The following is a 23,869-nucleotide window of genomic DNA, read 5'->3' on the forward strand; positions in this document are numbered from 1 at the left end:
TTTTGAGGTCCGCGTGTCCCTTTCGAGCGGATTTGTCAAGTTATATTTTCCAGTTTTATTTTCATGTGTTGACGCGCAAAAATTTAGCTGAATACTATAATGATAAAATCCGGTGTATGCTTACATTATTTTTTTTATCATATTCGCGCGCAAGTTTATACTGTCCACACATACCGGTAACAGCGCTTGACGTAACCGGCCCCGTGTGGGATTGGTCAGCCCAAGGCTCCGCACACCCGTAAGGCCGCCTCTGATATTTTATATATGTGCTGTTATAACTGTGTTGTCATTTCTATGAGAAAGGGGAAATAGAGAAATGCAACCCTTAATCGCTTATGTCAGAACAAATAACGGGCGGACACATTTAAACATCCACAATGGCCTTTAGCGCACACGTCCGTGTCAGTCAGGGCTTTGTATTTCTTGCATGTTTAACTTTATTTTTTCTTCCCATTTTAGGCAGAAGGCGCAGTCTCTCTGTAGGAGTTCTTCTTCTCTCCGTTAACCGATAGGATTTAACAGGCTGACGTGGACACCTCGCGCCGATCTGCATCCTAAAGATAAAATCAACCAAGGAAAAGAAGTTGTTTAAATAAACGCAGGGAGCGGGCGCTGCGATTTCCTGACACACAGGACAGAAGAGTCAAGTGTTGTCCTCTCCTGGCGGGGCTGCCATCCCGCCCCCTTCCGGAGGTGCCGGTGGTCACACAGACTCCACATCCCACCGTCTGTATTTCTCAGTATCGGAGGCTGCGAAGCGAAGCACAGCACATCATGTACAAGGGCGAATACAGCGGCGTCAAGTACGGCATGGACTCTTCGTCCAAGAGCAAAGACTGCGGCTACTACGTGAAGTACTTCTTTGTCTTCTCGTCTCTCATCCAATTCCTCATCATCTTGGGACTCGTCCTCTTCATGCTCTACGGGGCCGACAACAAGATGCTGGGGGACCGACTGACCCAGCTGGAGGAGAAAGCCTCTCTGATGTCCTCCAGAGTTGTAGTGCTGGACAGCGAAAAGCAGAACCTGACGACTCGTCTCAACCAGACCCAGAAGGAGAAGAAGGCGCTCGACGCGCAGCTGGTCCATGCGCGCGGGCTCATCACCAACTCCAGCAAGATGATGGCCAACCTAAATCGCGACCTGGTAAGGGGCTGGGGGCCGACCGGGCGGATGGCCAGTTAGGAGAAGAGTCGGCAACAGTCAAAGCACTTCATTGAGCGGGGAGCGCAGACTTGGGGTACCTGCGGAGTGGTAACGTGTTAAAAGAACTTAAAGCGCCCGACACGAGTACGGGGGCCAGTGGCGATGGAGAAGACACGTGTGACTGATTGATATAGATAGACATGCAAGGCAATATAAAACAGATAAATGGATAGATATGAAAGGCTCCGTATAAGATTAGACATTGAAAGGCACCATACAGTATAGTCGATAGAAACGAAATCCATACTAAGTAGATAGACAGATCTGAAAGGCACTATGTAATAGATAGATATTTAGGATACATATCAAAAGAACCTTATAACAGGTATGATTTGCATTATATAATATTAGACATGAACTGGACGATATAATAGATCCACAATATAATAAGTAGATACATAGCCAAATATGAAATACATTATATATAGGTATAAAAACCACTATAAAATAAACACGAAATGTATGATATAATGTATAGATACGAAAGACACTTTAGTAAGTGGATATGAAAGACATTATATCCATCCATCCATCCATCCATTTTCCAACCCGCTGAATCCGAACACAGGGTCAAGGGGGTCTGCTGGAGCCAATCCCAGCCAACACAGGGCACAAGGCAGGAACCAATCCTGGGCAGGGTGCTAACCCACCGCAGAAGACATTATATAATAGATAAATATATACTGGTCATGAAATGCACCATATAACAGATAGACATGAAAGGCACTATGTAGTAGATAGATATGAAAGGGATTATATATTAGACATGAAACGCATGATATATATAGATCTGAAAGACATTTTAGCAAGTAGACAGACAGATATGTACGGCGTCATATAATAGACATAAAATGTACCATATAGCGCAGTATATATGTCTGTCTACTTGCTAAAATGTCTTTCAGATCTACAGTATATATATCATGTATTTCTCTGTTATATAACAGACATGAAAGTCATTGTTTAATCGATGGATATAGGAAAGGTACTATATAAAATATCGATATGGTTATATAACAAATAGATATGAAAGGCACAATATAGTAAATAGATCTTTATTTGTCCCCGGAGGGAAATGAGGCTTTTTACAGACGTTCAATGAATAAATACACACTATATATATATATATATATATATATATATATATATATATATATATATATATATATATATATATATAAATATTTGTGTGTGTGTAAGAAAGTTTAATAAGGTCATGCCATTGACTGGAAGTTGTTGCCTGTTCACCATATTGGTTTATCTACAGCATGTTTGGTTTTTTTTTACGTTAAATAAATATAAAATACTGGAATTCAACAGTCTTATATCACCAGTCACCTGATCGTGACCTCTTTTACTATATATATAAGATATTTGTACAATGCTGCACACTACAATGACTGAAACGAAAAAAAACACAAAGCCTCCGATTTGGCTAAAGATAAAAAGGGCAGCCGTGTTCCCCACCTAACGGCCCTTAACTGCTATCTAGGGCAAGATGTTCAGAGGTTGATACAACTGTCGGATCGAAGTGTGAGCATCAATTCTAAGCGTTCTTTACTCTGTGAATGGCCTTTTCATATTACTCCTTTAAAGACGAACAGTTCGTGAATTTTATTATTTTACACTTTCGATGCGACGTTTGCGTTGATCGCGTTTTTCTTGCTTTATGAACGGATGCTCCAACCTGTTACAGCCATTACAAGATGATAATGTGAACTTTTTGAAAAGAGTTCACCAAAGTCAGCTTCTGAAGTTCAAAGATTATGCGTGCCCTTGTGATGTTAAAGACTGGTACGATCTGCGTGCCGCCTAAGTAAACACACACACTCACTCACACACACACACACACACACTCACACTCACTCACACACACACACACACACACACACACACACACACACACACATATCCATCTGTTTTCTTAACTCGCTTATCCAGAGCAGGATGGCATATTTACCACACTTAAAAATAAAGGTGCCAAGGCCGTTGTTCAGGACCATTTTGGTAACTCAGAGGCCCGTCCGTGTACATGAAGGTCCCAGAAAGAAACTTTATACGTATTTAGATCCGTAACGGGCTCTAGAAATAATAAGAACAGATGATAACACATCTGTCAAATACCAGTGGCTCCTGATTTTAAAAGGACTATTGCATTCAATAATAGGCTGAGTTTAGATTTTCTTGATCTGAGGAGGACACTAGACATTTAAAGATTTCAGTTTTGTTGTTGTATTAAGAACCTTTTCTAAGTACAAGGTGCCATTGTCATATGCAAAGACCCCATCTTAAAATTAAATGTGCACTTTAACAAGCAATAGCTCCACACAACTCAATAAAATGTCATTCGAGAACCCCATACACACCATAACCCCAATTCCAATTCCGGGACGAGGTGGGCCCCTGCCCATCCCTGCAGTGCTTGTCCCGAGGCAGAACACCGCCCTGAACGGAGCGTTAGTCCACCACAGAGCCCACTCACCCACACACACACACAGATTTTGGATTCTCCCGTTAACCTGACCCTGCATGTGTTTGCGGATCTGTAAGGAAACACACCTGGCTTGAGGACCCACGAGTTCTCTTGCAGTTTAACAATTTACCGTCGCCAGTCCACCTAACCTGCTCGTCTTTGGACTGTCGGGGGGAAACCGGAGCACCCGGACGAAACCCACACAAACGGGGTACATGAAAACTCCACGCAGGGAGGACCCGGGATGCGCAAACAGCAGCTGAATTACTGCGTAAACAGACAGACAGAAATAAAAGGCACTATATGACTGATAGACATATGAAATGCACCATCTAACATTAGCAATGACAGGCACTATATAGTAAGCCAGTAACAGCGCACTGCAGTGGATACACTTGATTTGGCCATTCCTAGTTTTCATCCTCTTTCTCTGTCTCTGTTTATCATTCGTTTGCTCAGAGGTTGATGCGCTTGCTGCTTCCTGAGCAGATCTTCTTTTCTTCTCCACCCTAGCGCCCCGCTTCTTCTCGTCTTTCGTCGGCATCTTTTCACGTTAAAACTGATTAAGTCAGTGTTTGTGTTGCAATTACTTAGTACGTTTTCCTTAATTTTTCACATAAGCTGGCACTTGAGGCAGATTGAAGACTTAAGAATGATTTAAGATATGAAAAGGTAGGGGAAGAGACGGCAAGGTGATAGGGACGAGAACGGCGCCCGTACGCATGCGCTGCACGGGCTGCCGAGCGCTGACTCTGCAGTAAAATAAAATAAAAAAAAAGAGGAATAACAGAAAGTGGACAGTAGACGGCACGTAATATATGTGTATCAAATTTCAGGTTAATAGTCTAAACGGTTTGCCAGCTACAGGTGATTTAAAATCCTGGACAAACGAACAGCCACGGTAGGGCATTAGATAAGAAGATAGGCAGACGTGAAAGGCACTATGATTGTTTGCCTGTCTCTTATGAAATGCACCATAACTCATGGACGTGAAAGGCACTATAACATTAGACGTGAAATGCACGATATAATTAGTGACACTATATAGTAGATAGATGGAAAGCCAGCTAAATATGAAAGTATCTGACAGGAATAAAATGCACTATATAACAGACAGATATGAAAGGCACTATATTTAAAAATAATAATAATAATTCATTACATTTATATAGCGCTTTTCTCAGTACTCAAAGCGCTATCCACACAGGGAGGAACCTGGAAGAGAACCCACAATCTTCCATAGTCTCCATACTTGTCCCCGGGTGAAATTTGGCTTTGTATAGAAGAGCTATCCAGTGACCTGAGACGAAGACTGGACTCTTTGGTATCGTGTCTCTCCAGAAAATCCTTGGGTACCGTTGGTTTGACTTTGTGTTGCTCATGGAGTCCCGAATGAGGCACATGACCTGCATTGTGAGGGAGCGTCAGTTACGGCACTACGGCCATGTGGCGCGTCTCCCCGAGGGTGATCCCTTCTCGTAGGATCCTCATTGTTGGGGACCCGAGTGACTGGACCAGGCCAAGGGGTCGCCCATGCACATAACACCTGTCAGCGGCAGATAGAGGGTCATGTCTGGAGGGTGGGACTGCATTGCGTGTCTGCCTTTGCAAGACGGGAGTTGTTTCATCGTGTGGTGGGTGCGGCAACGTGCTGTACCAGTGCATGCTCCCCAACCTGAATTGATAGAAGAGCTTTAAATAAATTAGCATACACACACATTTATATATATATATATATATATATATATATATATATATATATATATATATATATATATATATATATATATACACACAAGGCATTCGTAGTCTGAATCACAATCTGACTGTATGGGTGGTTACCTACCAGGTAACGCTTGTGGTTGGTCAGCAAGTCGGCTAACGTCCGCCACGGTGCCCTCTTTCAGTTGCGAGAAGCAGATCATAGAATGGCTGAAATAGTTTTTACTGTCAAATAATGCAAAGAGTACGCCATACGTGTTTCGCACTAATTCATATACACACACACACACAGCGCCCTCCACAATTATTGGCACCCCTGGTCAAGATATGTTCTTTTTTCTTCCCAAACAAATATAGGCTCACAACACAAAAAAGAGAAGAATCCAACCTTTAATTGAAGTATATTTATTCATTAGGAAAAAAAAACCATATTAAGAAATAAACTTTTTAAATGAAATCATGTGTGCCACAATGCATATGTACACACCAGTATACTAGGCACGATTTACTTGTAATTTCTTTGTGCCAATGAATTTTATCAGAAGAAGTAAGTCAAGAAACTACTGAGTCTTCATCACTGCAACAGTAACGGCTTTAAAGCGCCTTACGTAGACTGCTCTCTTATCTTTTAGCCAAGTCATATGTTTTATTTTTTAATTCGCTTTTTAAAATAAATAAATAAAATAAAACAAAACATATTTCTCGAGCTCCCCGTAAAAAGCTTAATCCCCCTTCGGATAAATAAAGCGCTGTCCGTCTGTCACTCTATAGACGTTACGCCGCCAAGTTTTCGACAGTGTCTTGTTTTGCGACTCTCAACTGCATTTCAAAGTAATTTATAAAATAAAATAAAAAATAAAACTATCTGAAAAACAAACTCTTGGATGAGAATGAATTACGTTTTGCCTTATAAGTATTAATTTAGGCTCCCTGACTCGAAGAAAGGAGCTCGACCCCTCTACGTGTAATATTCTTTAGGGCAGAAAGAAGGGACTTAATTTTAAAGTTTACTTTGACTTAATTAAAGTTTACAGGGCATTTTACATGTAAACATTCACATGGAAAAAAGTGAAATTTGTGGGAAGTCTGAGGACCTTTAATGGCCAACACCACTCACATAATATTCCGTGTTAGAGTTCTTGTGTCGCAAAGCCGTCTATAGCGCCTTTCTGTGGAAGCTTCGGATGTGCCTTTCAGGTTCAGCTGGTGGTTAGAGAACCAAGACGATCGGGGTTGGTGTCTCCACATTTTCTATTCCACTTAAACTTTACTTTATCAGACATGATATCATCAGCACCGTCCTCAAGTAACACCAAACGTGACGGCAACGAACGGATATTTCCGTTGTCGTTAATTTTACAGCCCTGACTGAAACCTCCGATCCATTTCAACGGTGACTTAAATGTAATTCGCACGTTACCGCTACAAAGACTTTCTCTGTCGTCAGCTGGCCATGGTACAACAATTAACTAATTGACAAAGATTATTAGCGTCCATTTATGTTAATGACTTTGACACTATTACTCTTAATAATAAAGCTGCCTTAAGACCGATACCATAGCGGAACCAGTTGGTTCCCAAAAGACCCACCAACATGAAGGTTTTCATCAAGGGACATTTATTTAGATCCGTAGCAGGCTCCATATAGTAAATAACCAAGAGAAGATGTGAACAGACTTGTGAAATACCAATTGCTCCTGATTTTAAAAGGTATTCTTGGTCCGTTTGTGCCCTGCTAGGTAGCCTACCATACATTAAAGATCGTTTTTTTCACATATGAGGAAGTTTTTCTGAGTACAAAGTACCAACTTCATATGCAAAGTACCCGTTAAGGAATGGAGCTCTAAGGAGCCACACAATCCAGGAAAGAACCAGCATTTTAAGAGTGTGTTTGGTTTCCCGACTGTTTAAACAAATCCGTCTATTTCTGTTTAGGCCTTACGCAATTGATAAAATTGTAAAGTTTGCAAATTCATTCACCTGTGATCCGCTTGCATTACTCTGCTCCTGCACTCATTAAAGTGCGCTGACAAAAATACACTGAATTGAACAGACGCGCTGACGGGAATTATCGCGATAAAGAGAAGAAAATGTAGAGAGTGGAGTAGAACACAAGCTATAAACTGAGCCACACATTATGAAAGTAATGGACACGTACGCTCCGGACACCGAGACCCCACCAAGTCGTCGAAGTCTGAAGATTCGGAATGTGCGCTGTTACCGGCTGGGCGCAGTTTATGAAAGTAAAAGTGCGCATGCTCCGTGCACCGAGAAGCGCGCGTTCCTTGAAGTCAGCGGTACAGTATATGCACAAAGGGGACGCGAGCTTCGTATCCGCGGCCTGAGAGGAACCCCTCTCACCCTCCCAGGTTGTTGATGCCTAATAATTCAAACTACCCGCTAAGGACGACGAATGGCTTTTTTCGTCCACCCCGCCTGGGACTCCAAAATGGGCTTCGACCGGCACTGACCACAGCAGCGCTCCAGGACCGGAGTTGGAGACTCTCTGCTTCACAGAATCGTCGGGAGCTGCCGCCTGCCTATATGGTAGCGTCGAGACAATGCCGGTGATGCTCATTTGTCATCTTATGTACAGGCAGTTCGACGCCTTCAGGAGTTTGGATAATTTGTGCCATAACATACCCAGTGAACAAGCTGGCATTGGGCCAGAGTAGGCCCAGTGTGGGCAAACAAAGAGCTCCCATTGGATCACAAACCTGAAAAAAAAGTCCACACCTTACTAGTCCATCCATCCGTTTATTACACCCACTTATCCAGGGTAGGGTGGTCCGTCACCTGGAGCCTATCTAAATATATAAGCATTGAGCTCAGGTATGCAGGAACAACCCCTGGCAGCCCATCACCAAGCGAACACACACAGGGCCAATTTAGCACCACCGGCCCACCTAACCTGCATAATTCTGGATTGGGAGGGACCCAGATATTTGTAGTCAATATCAAAATAATACTTTTGGAAGTCAAATTATTTATTTTTCTACTGTACAATGAAAATCGAAATCCCGCCAACTATACTAATTCACTGTGTCACTTACTCTGCAATGACATTAAAAAGGGGGGCACTATGGGGTAGCGATGACATTGGCCGGCATTGCCAGACCATCACATGGCTAATGAGGGATCCACTAAACTTGGACTGCCAGCCATTTTGGGCCACTTTGCCAGGGCCACTTTGCCATGGGGCTCCATATGACAGCCTCAATACTGGGCCACACTGGGGTTTTCCAAGCCCACACTGCCCATTATCTGCCCGCTGGGGCCCACTGTGTGAATTTTTGCTGTGGCTCCTTGTAGTAGCCCCCATATTGGGCCAATGCGGTACTTAATTGGGTTTTCCTAACAATGCCAATGGTCTGCCCACTGGGGACCACTGCTTGCATGGATGCTGGGTGAGACTTTGCAGTGAATGCTACTTGACCATTTTTGAAAATGCTGAAAGTTATGAAAAGAAGCGTTTATTGACGACTAAGAGCAGTGCAGTTTGTTTACAATAAACTTTTATTTTATTAAGGGCAATTTCGTTCCTCAGATAGTGTTATTTTTATCAGGTATATACAGTAAGCTTAGTCTATTTTTATTCCTAATGTCCGTTCTTTCCTAAGAAAAGCGTAACAATCGGGAGGTGCTGTTGCAGGAAACAACAGCAATGTGTATGGGACCACCTCAGGACACGCTCGCCCAGCATCATTGAGGACAGGGGGTCCTATTTGCGTGTTTTCTTAATGTTTTGTTCTCTACATGCGCTCGCGGTAGTCGGCGAATTCAGTCTGCCCTTGAATTTCATGCAGCCCTCTAAAAAATGACCTCTGTGTGCAGTTCGGTCACAAAAACATAATAAATAAATGTTCTGCATTATAGCAAATTTAAGGGTTTGATTTTAATATTTTCCAATTTTTTTGACTCAAACGGTAAACTGTCCAGCATGTTAAATAAATAAATAGATACTTAATAAAGTATCTATCTATCTATCTATCTATCTATCTATCTATCTATCTATCTATCTATCTATCTATCTATCTATCTATCTATCTATCTATGTTGCTGTCTTTTGCATTTATAAAATAAAATACTGTTGCATTTTTCCCAAACGTTAACATCTCCAATACTAGCAATACTAGCAGTCTCCCTTCAGTCGTTTAACTAACAATTGGGTATTTTTAATTTCGATCGCAATATTATACCTCTCTCTCTCTCTCTCTCTCTCTCTCTCTATATATATATATATATATATATATATTTGCATAGTTTTTACTATTAAATAATGCAAAGAGTACGAGGCACGTGTTTCGCCCTAATTCTGGGCTCATCATACACAGTCACTGCACCCCCTTTCAGGGATCGAACCTCAGACGTCAGCATCAGAGGCAAAGCCGCGGCGTGTGGTTCGTTTATTTGACAGCATGTAGATCAGATTGGGATTCAGACTACGAATGCCATGACACAGCAATCAGACAGACACACAGACATACACTTGTCCTATTATTAAAGTGTATGATAGATACAGGGGTCATAAAAGTGGTGCTAATGTTTGTGATGCACCATCTGTTGGAGAGCAGAGACACAGCAACCAGACAGACACCGACACTTGTCCTTTTATTAAGGTGGTTGGCACAGAATTTGTAAAAGCAGTGCTAATATTTGTGGTGCGCCGCCTGTTGGAGAGCAGAGACAGAAGCTGGACTGAAACACAAACACTTCTCCTTTTAGTAAGGTGGATCGTACAGAATTCACTTTGGAGAACAGAGACATAGCAACCAGACAGACACCCAGACAGACACGTGTCCTATTATTAAAGTGTATGATACAGGGGTCATAAAAGCAATGTTAATGTTTGTGATGTGTCATCTGTTGAAGAGTAGAGACACAGCAGTCCGACAGCCAGACAGACACACACACACACCAGACACTTGTCCATTGATTAAGGTGAATGGTACAGAATATGCAAAAACATTACTAATATTTGTGATGCGCCACATGTTGGAGAGCAAAGACCTAGCAACCAGACAGACAGACACTTGTCCTTTAATTAAGGTGGACACCCAGGGTACTCGGACAGGTTCAAAATACTATTGATGTATGACACTGGTGAAGACTGTTTGCTTTTTTATTTTGGAATTGTTAAAGTCATGTACGTATGCATTAATTAATTTCACAAACTTAAAATCAAACAATGAAGTTTAGTAAACACAACAAAATATTTTTGAGTAGGATATGTTATTTATTTAGGTGTAAAAACATGACATGATTGTCTCTCTGTGTCTCTCACCCCTTCACCACCTAATAGCTAACGTGTGGTGAGTGTCACTGGTGCAAAAGTGGCTGCCGTCACATCACACAGCAGATGGATGCCATGCACTGGTGCTGGTGGAAGTGGCTCCCCCCTCAGTAATCGCTTTGAGAAGTGCTATATAAATGTGAAGAATTATTATTATTATTAATAATAATAATAATATAACCAGGGTACATACTGTAAATACACAGGTATTGTAGAAAAGATGCTATATGGTAGTTTGTTTTGTGTGTCCATACACTCGTCCAGCCATCCAGTTAATCCCATTTAGGGGTACGTGTGGCCAAAGTCAGGAGCCAAGCGCCCCCACACCCCCACCCTTGGTGTGGCAGGCTACCTCAGGCTTAGAGAACAAAATGAAAGACGACTCAACATATCAAATCACTTTTGCTCTACTCAGCGACTGTTAATTGTGCAGGCAGACGGGACGGAACATTTTCTTTAAATTCTTTTCTTTTCTGTTAACAGAGCACCTGGAGGCAACAAGCAATGCAAAATATGCAATGCTGTCAGAGCAGCCCGTGCGCCAGGATTGACGGTAAGACAGTAATGCAAAACTGCTTTATTATTTTTGCTGGTCTTTTATTTGTTACTAGCCAACCCGCGGCGTAGCATACGCCACATAATTATTTATTGATGTGTGAACACTTCCTGAAAGACACAGTTGCTCAGTGGAGTGTGATTTTAAATGTGCGTTGAGATATCTCTGCATTCGGAATGTTTTCGAACAAATAGTGCATTGAAAGACCTGTGTGCACTGCGTTTGTTCAGTGGAGTGTGTGTTTAAATGTGCTTTGAGATATTTCTGGAGCGTGAAGGTTTTTGAGCAAATGTTGCATTGAAATTCCGGTGTGAAATGCGTTTGTAAATGTTTTTCAGTAAGAGGATAGTGGGAAGTTGACGTCACATCAGTATGGCGATCACGTGTTTGTGAACTTTGTGCGCACATACCGACATTGTCAATAGATGGCACCAGACGGTTAGCACGTGTGTATTTGAGAGGCACAAGAACTTCGTAATGCCCATGATCCAAAGGACTGCTAAAGAGCAGGAATATGGAGAGATGTTGGCCCGGATTGTAAACTCGAGGAGAGGCATGACGACGTTCTCGGAAGTGAATGGAGATAGTAGCTGGAAGCATTTGAGACATCGTCACAATTTCTGCCTCACCAGCATAAACTCCGCATAAGCATAAGCATAAGCTTCCGTGACTAAGAGCAATGGAGAGCACGTCAAAGGTAACAGCCATGTTGCGAAGTTCGAGAGCAACAGTTTCATTGATGACATTTTTCCAGAAATATCCGACTGATAGAAACAAACAGTTACCTGATGCAGAAATTTGTATAACATTGAAGGAAGTGTTGTTTTCATGAAATACATTTGAGGCGGTGGCCATGGTAGGCAAATGAACAGTCAGCGCGGCTCACAGCTGCATGTGGACTGTAGCACAGACCAAAGCTGGTGAGGTGTTGCGTGCGGGCACATGAGCAGGTAGTGTGCATGCCTCGAGAGTGACGGTAGACGCGGGAGGAGGGTTACAGTTGGTGGGCGGGGCTCAGTTGTGCGTACCCCATGACGCGGGAGGAGGGTTAGAGCTGGCGGTCGGGGCCCTGTTGTGCGTACCCCATGGTCGGGCGACTTGGTCGATTATATATATATATAGAAAAGCAGCTGGAACCGAAAAGAACAATGAAAAACCAACGTGGCTCAGAGGTGCATGTGGACTGTAGCACAGATGAAAGCGACTGAGGCTGTGTTTGGTGAGATGTTGCGTGCGGGCACATGAGCTGGCAGTGTGCATGCCTCGAGAGCGATGGTGGACGCGGGAGGAGGGTTACAATTGGTGGGCGGGGCTCTGCCGTGCGTATCCCATGACGCGGGAGGAGGGTTAGAGTTGAAGGGCGGGGCTCTGTTGCGCGTAACCCATGGTCTTAGAGTTGGTGGGCGGGGCTCTGTGAGTTGGCGGGCCTGGCCCTGTCGTGCGTCTTCCATGGTGTCCCATGGTCTTACAGTTGGCGGGCGGGGCTCTGTTAGAATTGGCAGGTGTGGCTCTGTGAGTTGGTGGGCGGGGCTCTGTGAGTTGGCGGGCCTGGCTCTCTGTCTTGCCTGCATCTTGCGTGCTCTTAGTGAATTATATATATAGATTTTGTTATTATGTTTATTTGTCCTATTAAGTACTATGCTCTTAGAATTAAAAGTGCCACAGTGGTTCTTGAGGGCAATGCCAGTGGGACGCGATGGCTGCAGGTTTTCAGTCCACCCAGACTCCTAATTAGATGACTGCCATTGCCGATAATGAATTTTGGCATTGAACTACATGGCCTGTCAAAGCGTTCATTCATTCAAGACAAACTTTAATTAGGGTGTAGAATTTCCCTTTCTGAGAACATCAACCATTTACAGGTACATTTATTGGCTTAGCGGATGCTTTTATCCAAAGCGACTTACAAATGAGGTCAACATAATCGAGTAAAATCAATCTGGGGATGGTTTGGGGAGCAAGTGTTACAGGAGAAGGTGTCAAAATTGACCAGCACAGGTGAAGAGCTCAGAACTACATGGAGGCCAGTTACACTTTTTAGGTTACAAGAAGCAATCAAAGCCATTAAAACAGTTAGAGAGAAATTCAGCAAACACGAGAGTCTTCTTAAACACGTTGAGGGAGTCAATCGTACAAATGGAGGTGAGCAGCTTGTTCCACCAACTAGGAGCTTCATCATCAAGTTCTTCCCTGTGAAGCCTGAAAACAATGAGGACTGATTGAGGTCATTGATGTTAGGTAGAATGCCTAGAGGGGCCTGGGTGGTCTCGTGGCCTCGAACCCCTGCAGATTTTGTTTTTTTTTTTGTTTTCTCTGTCATTCTGATCATTGGCCCTTACTTTTATTCTATGTTAATTAGTATTTCCTAATTTTATTTTTATATTTTGTTTTTTTTTTTCTTCCTTCATCCCATAAATGCCAAAAGGGACTCTACTTCGTTGGGCCCCTGAGCAAGGCCCTTAACCTGCAATTGCTCCATCCTGGGTGTATGACGTTAATCTCCATCCAGCCCTGCGTGTAGGCCCTCCAACCTGCAGGGAAAAACCTGGGGGTTGGTGGCAGAATTAGCAACATCCGGCCACCATAAAAAACCTCCCAGTATTCCACTCCATCTGAACTGGTGTGGTGCTGAGGTGTGCATGGCTGCACTTGGGTCCCAATCTGGGATCCTGAGGTTGGTTCGTCATGTGGTGGGTACGGCAATGCGCTGTATCAGTGCCTGCTCCTAATCTAACCTTTCTTCATCCTGTAAAGCACTTTGAGCTCCATCTTTTGTATGAAAACGTGCTATAGAAAGAAATGTTGTTGTTCACATTAAACGAGTCTGGATTGAAATCACCAGACGCCATTCATCAGAAGACCTGAGACACTGAGATTTTTTCCTGAATGGGAAATTAAACAATAAAGAGATGCAAAGTGATGACCAGCTAACTTAGGGAGGAGGGTCTCAAACTCATTTCCTGGAACAACTGCTCTAACTAATTATTTTCATTATAAAGGCCAATGCACCAGTTGTTTAACTTTAGGGCTTCTTAGTGCTCTCATTCAGCCATACCATCCATCCATTATTCAACCTGCTATATCCTAACTATAGGGGTCACGGGGGTCTGCTGGAGTCAATCCCAGCCAACACAGGGCGCAAGGCAGGAAACAAACCCCAGGCAGGGCGCCAGCCCACTAAAGGGCACACACACACACACACACTCTGCTGGATACCACAGGGGCCGCTAGAAGGCACTGCAGGGAGGAGCAACGATTGTTTTCCCTACAACCCGGAAGTGCATCCTAGTCACATGGACAGAAGAAATGACGTGCTTCTGGGTTGAAGAAAAGGAGTTTTTAGCTGAGCCGGAAGTGTTACCAGTCACATGGACAGAGAGAGAGAAACACTTCCAGGTCAAGGACTATAAAAAGGACTGTGGGAGATCCCAGGGTGGAGCTGAGTCGGGAGGAAGGGTGGCAACGCGTCTGGGAGAGTGGAGGATTGTTATTGTAGTGATTATAGTGAGTTATAGGAGTATGGTGGAGTGGAGGGTGCTTTGTGCACTTATTTGTCTAAATGAAACAAGCATTTGGACTTTTATCTGGTGTCTAGCGTCTGCTCCGAGGGTTCAAGGGGTTACGACAGCGCCCCCTATCTGTCACAACAGTTACTATTGTTCTTTGCGTTGTGATGTAACTATAACGTTGTTGTGTTTATTGTTAACTGAAGATTTCAAGTTAATGCTATCAATTTTACGTTAAACAGTTTACTTAGTAATTTAGCTGCGTTTTTTTGCAGTATCTTGGGGATTCTTGCCACTTTATTACTGTTCGGTAAATGCCACGTAGTAAATTTTTCACCTCGAAAGTTAGTTTTACAGTAAAAGTCGATGGCTATTTAAGTGGTTATCTGTAAAGGTAAAACTAAAAGCCGGCCCTCAGGTCTGGCATGGATGTTTAGAATTTTTAAAATCCTCGACAGGATTCTGGTCTATTATGAAATTGAAATCGTGGACAAATTTTTACCCTCAAGAGTCACTTTGACCCAATGTCTCTGCACATTCAATTTTTCTTAGTCTGTTTCGTAAGAGAATTGCGACATTTTGCGTATTTCATTGTTAGGTTTTCTGCATTAAGTGCACTTTTCAGACAATTGCTATTGAATGTTGATGATAATCTCGAGTTGTTACGATACTACGTCGTTATTATTATTCATGTTCAATAAAGGCCGGCTGGTTGCGTCGCAAGCAATTAAGGCTCCTTGGTCGGTCTGAGTGCGCGTGTACGGTGAGTGTCGAATGCACACGCGCCAATGCCGAGAAAAAATAGGCCTTTTTTTGCGTTGCAGCATCAGGCCCGATTTCTTCTTAATCCAGCCCTGGTTGTAACCTATTAGCTGTTCTCTGATGAAGGCCACTTTGTAATATTTTGATATTTCCTTTTTTCAGTGTTTTCTAACATAACCTTTTAATTTAAACATCTGGCAGTTTAGTGCTGACCTTTACACCATTTTAGTTGCATTTCAATGAATTAAATGTGAAAAAAAGCTGGAAAAACTTTTGACCGCTAGTGTAACTTTGTCATTGGTCCATTGTTAGAATATTGAACTGGTTTCTCACTTCTGTCATCTTCTGCAATTATGTTTCCATACAGCTGAAAAAAAGGTCTGCATAAGGGACAAGGACCAACTGACAATCAGACAGCAGACGTTGGAAATCAACTTCACCACAATTACTGGGCAACTTTTTAGAGAACTCCGAGGTGTAAAAGATGAAAGGGACAACCTCCGCATGCTGGAAATTAAGACAAGACAAGAGAAGCAAAACATTCAGACAGAACTGGAGGATTTCAAAGAACAATGCAGGACCACCTATGAGTCGAGTCTGAAGGGCATCACCGACATCACCTCCAAGTTCAACGAGCAGATTAACAAGGCGCTCCCCAACACGGCGTCCTTCTCTCTGTCCTGCGAGAATCAACATCAGCAGATGGAAAGGATCCGAACCAACTGCTCCCTCTTAAAAAGTGACATCGAGAGCAAGTATCAGAGCTTCGTCGACTCCATCAGCCGCCGGTTATCCGACATCCAGTCTCAGAACAGCAATCTGAAAGTACAGACGGAGCAAAATAAGCAACGCTTAGAGCTGTGTAACAGGAACCGGACCGAAACCATCAAAGATTACGAAGGGAGGATGCGAAGTCTGCAGGACAAGCATGACACTGAATCCTTGAGAATCATAAAGGAGATCCAGGATATGAGACTTGACAAAGATCGGCTTCTGGGCACAATAGCAGGGCTGGAGAGCCAGGTGAAGAATCTAACCAGCTCGGTGAAACCCCTCAATCCTGCCTACCCAAGAGTAAGTGCTGCATTATTTATTTATTTATTTATTTAAATAGCTTATTGTCAAGCAGTAGAAAAAAAAATCAGGTTGAAAAGAAATTTTGGGACACAAACTGGGGTTGTTTTGTTTAATTCTATTAACAAAAATAACAAAACACCGTAACGCTGCAAAACAGTTAAAACAGGGCTGAGGCAGGGCTGAGGCAGGGCTGAGGCAGGGCTGAGGCAGGGCTGGCAGGTTTCGTCTTTTCCTTCACTCGTCTAAAAGTGAGACGCCTCCATCCAGGGGTGCCTGGTTTTAGAGAACTTGGCCCGGAAGGGGGTCGGAGTCAGTTTCTTTCATTGGGCTGTAGAGGTAGAAACAGGTGACAAAGTTAGCGGCCGTGAGATCTGGCAACATTCTTTCAGCTGTGGTCCCCGGCCGGGCTTGTGCCTCCTTCAGACCGTGAGGGGGCGTCCGTCCTAGTTATGTTGGGGGCCACGGGTACAAGGCTTGGAAGCCCAGCCCTGTAGGGACCCGTGGTCACCGCCGGGCGGCGCCCCGATGCCGGTTTACCCCGTGTACTCTTTGGCCGGGGATGGAGCCCGGCCGGGACGCCTTGGAAGACTGGAGGAGGAGGCAGACCGAGAGAGGGCGTCCGTCCTGGTTATGCAGGAGGCCTCGGGTAGGGGGCTTGGAAGCCCAGCCCTGTAGGGACCCGTGGCCATCGGCAGGCGGCGCCCCAATGCCTATTGATCCCGGGAGAAAGACGAAAGGGGATACACGGACGGCTTCCGGGTGCGCAGCCGGCACTTCCGCCACACAGGGGTGTGGCCAGGACTAAGTGCCGGGAAGCAGCTGGAGCCCATCCGGGTTCCCATAAAAGGGGCCGGCTCCCTCCAGTCATTGGTGGATGTCGGGAGGTAGCAGGACTGAACTGGAGAGAGAGGACGGGAGGCGGCCAGGAAGGCACAAAGACTGTGGGCCCTGGACTTTGGGGAGATCGGTGCAAGAGGCACTGGAGATTGTGAGTGTGCACGTGATATTGACATTGCAAATAGTGTAAATAAACAGTGTGTGGGTGCAAAATATGTTGTCCGTCTGTCTGTGTCCGGGCCAGCTTTCACACAGCTTAAGGGTGACTCACGTATTTGAGGATCTCGTTTCATTGCGTATTTCAAGGATGCGTGAGTCACATTCTCATTTTCATCCATCCATCCATTTTTGAAACCCAGCTGTCCTAAATCTGTAAAGGGGCAGGGATTGCGTGATTTCTGTGCGATGGTCTCAGTCATGTCGGCTCCAGTTCAGCACACAACTACGAGTGGATGGCTCGAGGATGTCTAAATCATCTTAGGACTCAGTTATCGTCACAAAAAAGGACTTGATTACCATTAGTGATATTTAAGTGACTGAAAACGTTTTATTTTTAAGTTTGTCGATGTATTTTAATTGTGGTAAAGTAAGCACTTTCTTATTTTAAGAAGTTAGAAAATGTACGCACGACGTAATATTCGGGTGCGGCTTAGTTAACTGATTTGAAAGTTGGAGCGTTTTTTTTTTTTATGTACAGGTTTGCTTCATCAAAGAGACAGACATCACACTTTTGTTTTTTAAATATTTTGTCACATGTGGTATACGTGACATGTGATGGAGATTTGCTTAAACCGCGCACTGCTGTTTGTAAAGGGCAGGCAGAAGCCACAGCCATGTGCACCACCTTTTCAGTCACTGCAGTGCCAAGTATGCCGTGGCAGAAATACGCTGCTCAAAGAAGGCACTCGGAGACCTCAGGATGTGCAGACAGAATGGTACTCAGAACCGTCTCAATTCAGTTCTTATCAAGAGATTACCTCACTCGGACCGTTGCCTCTAATTAATTCCACCAATTACTTCCCAGGCTAATGAGTGCAGCACTCTATTCTTATCCGTCATGCCCACTTGACAGGCCCTCTCCCCACCCTGAACCTGTCCAGTTCTTGCCACCATTATCTCTAGTCCTCCGCTCATGTTCACCACCTAGAAATGTGGGTGGGGGGATTGTATGGGGGCTTATGCTTGGGGTCTTGCCTGTCAGCCTCTCTCTACATACCTGACCTTGACTCATGAAATATTTGTAGTTTCCAGCTTGCAAAGAAAAATAAAAAATATATTCAGGCACAAGCCCTTTTTGTGATTTAACCCTTGCTATACTAACGTGCACTATGCTATTATGCTTATTTTCATATATGCTCACCATACAATTTGAATATATGCAAATCATCAACTTTAAGAATATACTTTTCTAGACGTGCTGACGATCTGTTTGCCGACATCTTTCAGGCATGTAAAAGAGGAAAGTTTTGAATACAACATATTCAAGTTGAAACAGCCTCATTTAAGCTAAATCTGAACAAACTCATAACTGAAATTGTGAAGAGAATTTCTCTGTTTGTTTAAAGAACTGACGACGTTTAAATGAAAGTTGCTTTGGCCAGGACAGATTAAAGTATTTGTTGATCCTGCTGCTACAGGGCAGGTGGGCAAGCAGTGGGTTCAGACAGGAATAACCCATGGATGGTGTGGTAGAAAAGGATCCCCTTCTGTCTATCAGACAATTAAATGAACCAGGCAGGAGGAAGCTCATCCTTTATGCACTTTATTTCTTTTCATTAAAAGGGAGATCCCTGCCGTTAACCAATGAACAGAAGGGATTCCTCGAACAAAGACACAGCGTCTGATTTATACCCACTCAGCTCACACTAACAGATTTGCATATCACTGCTATATGAAATGAAAGAATACATCTTATCAGCTACAAAAATAAGGCACCTTGATAATACGAGGTGTGGCAGAAAAGTAATGAGACTGATTTTTTATTTACCAAAGTTTTTATTTTTTTCTAACATCAATGTTATCCCCTTCAAAGTAGTTCCCTTGGGCAGCTACACACCGATGGAGACGTCGTTCCCACTGTTGGTAGCAGCGCTGGAAGTCTTCAACCGGTATGGTCTTCAGCATGTCCGTTACACTCTCTTGGATGTTTTCTAAAGTCCCGAAATGACGTCCTTTGAGGACATTTTTCAGTTTAGGTCACACGGACTGAGGTCAGGTGAATAAGGGGGCTGGGGAACCACAGGAATGCCTTTTGAGGTCAAAAATTCTTTTATAGAGAGGGCAGTTTTTCGGCACCATTTTGGCACAAACCTTCAGCATGTGCAAATTGTTCAGTCAAAATTTGATGAACGGTAAATCTGTTCAAATTTAATTGTTCACTCAACATTCTTAATGTTAAACGATGGTCTGATCTCACACGTTCGATGTTTTCATTGGTTTTCGAAGTTGAAGTCCTCCCTGAACGGTGTTCATCTTCAACGTGTTTTCTGCCTTCCAAAAATGATTTGTGCCAGTGAAAAACTTGAGCTCAGGATAAAGAATGTTCCCCATAGGCCTGTTTTAACTTTTCAAACGTCACACTTGCCGTTTAATGGCACAACGTTGCTCCAAATCCCGCTGTTCCATTTTGCGTGACGCACAACCAGAAACACGACTTCGCTAATAGCAGTCACAAAAATCACGTAGTTAACGGAAGGAGTTGAAACTCGCACTGAGCTATGGGAGGGGACTGATACACGTGCTCTATCAAGGACAACAGCGCAGCGTTGCCAGATCGCTTGCAGTGTTGCCAGTCTCATTACTTTTCTGCCACACCTCGTACTTCATTGGTTTGTTAAATCACAAAAATCACATGCCGCACACATTATCTCCTTTATTCTAATTGGTCTAATTGGGCCCACATACAGGGCCCATGAACCTTCGCAGCAGGCACAAGGCAACTTCAGGCTGGCACAGCTGCTGGCCTTTAGTTGTCAGAGTGAAGTCTGTGTATAAAATTTACAGCCTGCTTGTTTTATCAGAGCCATTTGAAGCCGTGTGTGTGTGTGTGTGTGTGTGTGTGACCTTGAACCATTGTTCAACTTACAGCTGCAGGTCTTCTGCTAAGCAGACAGTTTTCTAAACATGGCACTTTCAGATTTTTTTAACCATTTAAGTCTTTAGTTCCAAGAACTGGAAACCAGCCTATTGCAGGGTAAACACACACACACACACACACGGACACCAGGGGGCAATTTAGCATGACCAGTTCTCCTAACCTGCATGTCTTTGGCTTGTTGGAGGAGATTGGATCAAACCCATGTGGATCCACCTGCAAACTCCACGCAGTAAGCACCTGAGACGTGACTCACGAACTTCTTACTACGAGGCAGCGGCGCTAATTCTGTGTCACCGTGCACCCAGGGCCGGCATCAGAATTAAGGTGAATTAGGTATTTGCCTAGGGCGCAGGTCACAAGTGGTGGGCTAGCTACTGAACAGTCAGTTGGTACACTAATAAGCTTGGCCTAGGGTGCAAAATAGCCTAGCACTGGCACTGTGTGTGCCAAATTTGTTGATTAACTTTTTTACATTAGCCGTGGCCTTACAAATTGAGGAAAGCCTTTGTTTGGGACATAGTTTAGTAACGTAGTGCACCTGTCTTTGCAGACCTCCAGCGCCACTCTTTAAACTCCCCCAAATTTCAGTAATACCTTCAGTTCAAGTTCAGTGACGTTTTGTTTTCTGCATCCTCCCTTGGTTTGAAAGTAAAGGCGTCACTCAGGAGCATTGCTATGGTGATTAGATCATGAATATTCAAAAAGGGCGTTTCTTAAGCCATACAGGGATATGCTTACTGGTGGGAGGTGATGGGGAGTGGCTAAAAGTGAACGCATGGACACATCATTTTAAGATGATTTGAAATTTACAAAGGAGCTTAGTGTAGTGTACCTGGGGGCTCAATTATGAAACTTTGCATGGAATCAGGCACAAAAATATGCAAATGGAAAAAAAAAAAGCAGAAAAATGTGCACAGCAAACCAAAAAAAAATAGATTTAAAACCTGGTGTATGCACAATTCTATGCAATTTACCGTTTTAAAATCATAATCATCTTTTTAATATACTTAACTGAATGCGCTTTGAACGCCGCCCTGAAACATCCATATATGGAGCATGCTAATCGGTCTTATACGTATTTTATAATGTCTGACATTTGCAAAGGAAGTAATAAATTATTTGTAAAACTTGTATACATAGAAAAAGAGGCTCGAAATGTGAGTATACAGATTTCAGAAATAAGCCCCCTGGTATACATGAGGTTTAATAAATTAGATTTTGTGTGTGTGTGTGTGTGTGCTGTTTTTGCCTTTCTAGTGTAAGTAGAATTTTAGAATGGAGCCTAAGCAAGAGGCCTCAGGTGATTCAATTGTAACAGAGTAGGAAACTCCTGAAGACTAAAATAAGTACAAAATTATTTCATGAGGCACGTGTGGTATTTTCATTCTGCCTTGTTTTAGGTTTCGTTATTAAAGAATGCAAGAGAATTTAAATGTATTGTGTCAGAGACAAATGTATTAATTTGAAAAATTGTATCGACGCTGACAAGACGCTTCATCTGATGATGTGCCATCCATAATATGAGCTGGCATTCCATCACCAGCGGCAGGGGCACCTATAAAAATGCCACACCTGCAAAGCTGCAAAGAGAATTCCATCGAGTGTAGCAGCAGTGAAGGTTCCTTAAAAGTATAGAGAGCCACCTAAAAGATCTGCATAAAGAGCCAAAAGATCCATTGTGGCACTCGACGCCAGCACTACATTGGTGTCAGGAACTGGACAAGAAGACCTACAGTTCCAATTTAGAAAAGCGTCTAGAGCCACAAAGACCTAAACTGACTTGCTTGGCTCTTCTGAGGAGTTGCATGGATGCTGGTGGAGCTTTGGGATCATGGAGCTGGGAAAAAGTGTGTCAGATTAAGTTGCCACTGACCACAGGTGAGCCGTAACTGCACAGGCAAAGGACAGGCAAGATCAGTCTGAAACCTGAGAGATGAACTTGGGACGTTGTTTGTGGGATGAGTTTATTGAAGGAAAACACCAAAGAGACCCAAGAAACAAGGAGGTCTGTCTTCTCACTTACAATCAACAGCACTGCATAACAGCGCCATCTAACAGCAAGGCATTCAAGAGTACAGCTGATGTGCCATCTTTACCATCTACCCAGCAGGAGTAGGATTGACCTCACTGCTCCACAGTTTAAAATTACCATTCAAATGATTCAGACATATTGACTAAAGTGCTCATTGCTGACTTTCATTTATGGGAATTTGCAGACATTTCAGGTCACACAACCCTTTTTATTCATGCCCCATCCAAACCCCCATTTCAGGGCACCATACTGTTTGGGACAATTGGCATCCCAGGTGTTTGTGATTCCTCAGGTGGGTTTCATGGCTTCATAAGATACCCCAGCCTGCTTCTACCCTTTGGAGTCTACAGTTGCCATTGATCAAGATGAGGACAAGAGCTGTGCCAGGCAAAGAAGCCATAATGAAGCTGACATACAAAAATAAAACCATTGGAGACTTTGGCAAAACATTAGGATGACCAAAATCAACTGTCTGGAATATCATGAAAAAGAAAGAACACACTGGTGGGCTTAGTGATCACAAAGGGACTGGTGGGCCAAGGGAGACCTCCACTGCTGATGACAGAAGAATCCTCTCTATGGTCAAGAAAAAGCCCCAAACACCTGTTTGACAGATCATACACAGTCTTCAGGGGACCGATGTGGACATGTCAGAGACGACTATCAGCAGAAGACTTCATGAACAGAAACACAGAGGACAACCTGGAAGATGGAGACCACAAAAACAGGATGGCAAGATGACAGTTTTTGGAAATGGACTTCAAAGAGCCTGCAGAATTCTGGGTAAAGGTCTTGTGGACAGATGAGACTAAGATGAACCTCATCAAAGTGATGACAAGAGCAAAGTGTGGAGATGACAAGGACCTGCACAAGGTCCAAAGCAGACCACCTCACCTGTTAAACATGGTGGGGCTGGGGGTGTTATGGCTTGGGCATGAATGGCTGCCACAGGTCCTGTCACACTTCTCTTCATTGATGATGAAACTGCTGATGGCACAATGAATTCTGAGGTGTAGAGAAAACATCTGATCTGCTCGAGTCCCAGTAGATATCTCCAAATTCATTGGATGGCGCTTCATCCTACAACAAGATGATGAGCCAAACACACTGCTGAGGTCACACAGGAGTTTATCAAAGCTAACAAATTCTTGAATGGCCAAGCCAGCCACTCAATTTAAATCTAACTGAGCAGGCCTTTCATATGCTGAAGAGAAAACTTAAGGGGACAAGCCCCCCGAAACAAGCAGGAGCTGAAGATGACTGCATTAAAGGCTCGGAAGAGCATCACCAGAGAAGACCCTCAGCACC

At 43.6% G+C, this 23,869-nt stretch overlaps 1 protein-coding gene across 1 annotated transcript in view; it reads left to right on the top strand.

Moving 5' to 3' along the window:
• Positions 1-357: 357 nt before the first annotated feature.
• Positions 358-23,869, top strand: part of plvapb (plasmalemma vesicle associated protein b) — a 44,046-nt gene continuing 20,534 nt past the window's right edge. The window contains exons 1-3 of the mRNA XM_039767059.1: positions 358-1,146; positions 11,178-11,247; positions 15,886-16,592. Coding sequence (XP_039622993.1) covers positions 775-1,146; positions 11,178-11,247; positions 15,886-16,592 — 1,149 coding nt within the window. The 5' untranslated portion in view covers positions 358-774. The remainder of the gene's footprint in view (positions 1,147-11,177; positions 11,248-15,885; positions 16,593-23,869) is intronic.

This window comes from Polypterus senegalus, chromosome 10 (assembly GCF_016835505.1).
Source record: "Polypterus senegalus isolate Bchr_013 chromosome 10, ASM1683550v1, whole genome shotgun sequence".
Classification (NCBI taxonomy): Eukaryota; Metazoa; Chordata; class Cladistia; order Polypteriformes; family Polypteridae; genus Polypterus; species Polypterus senegalus.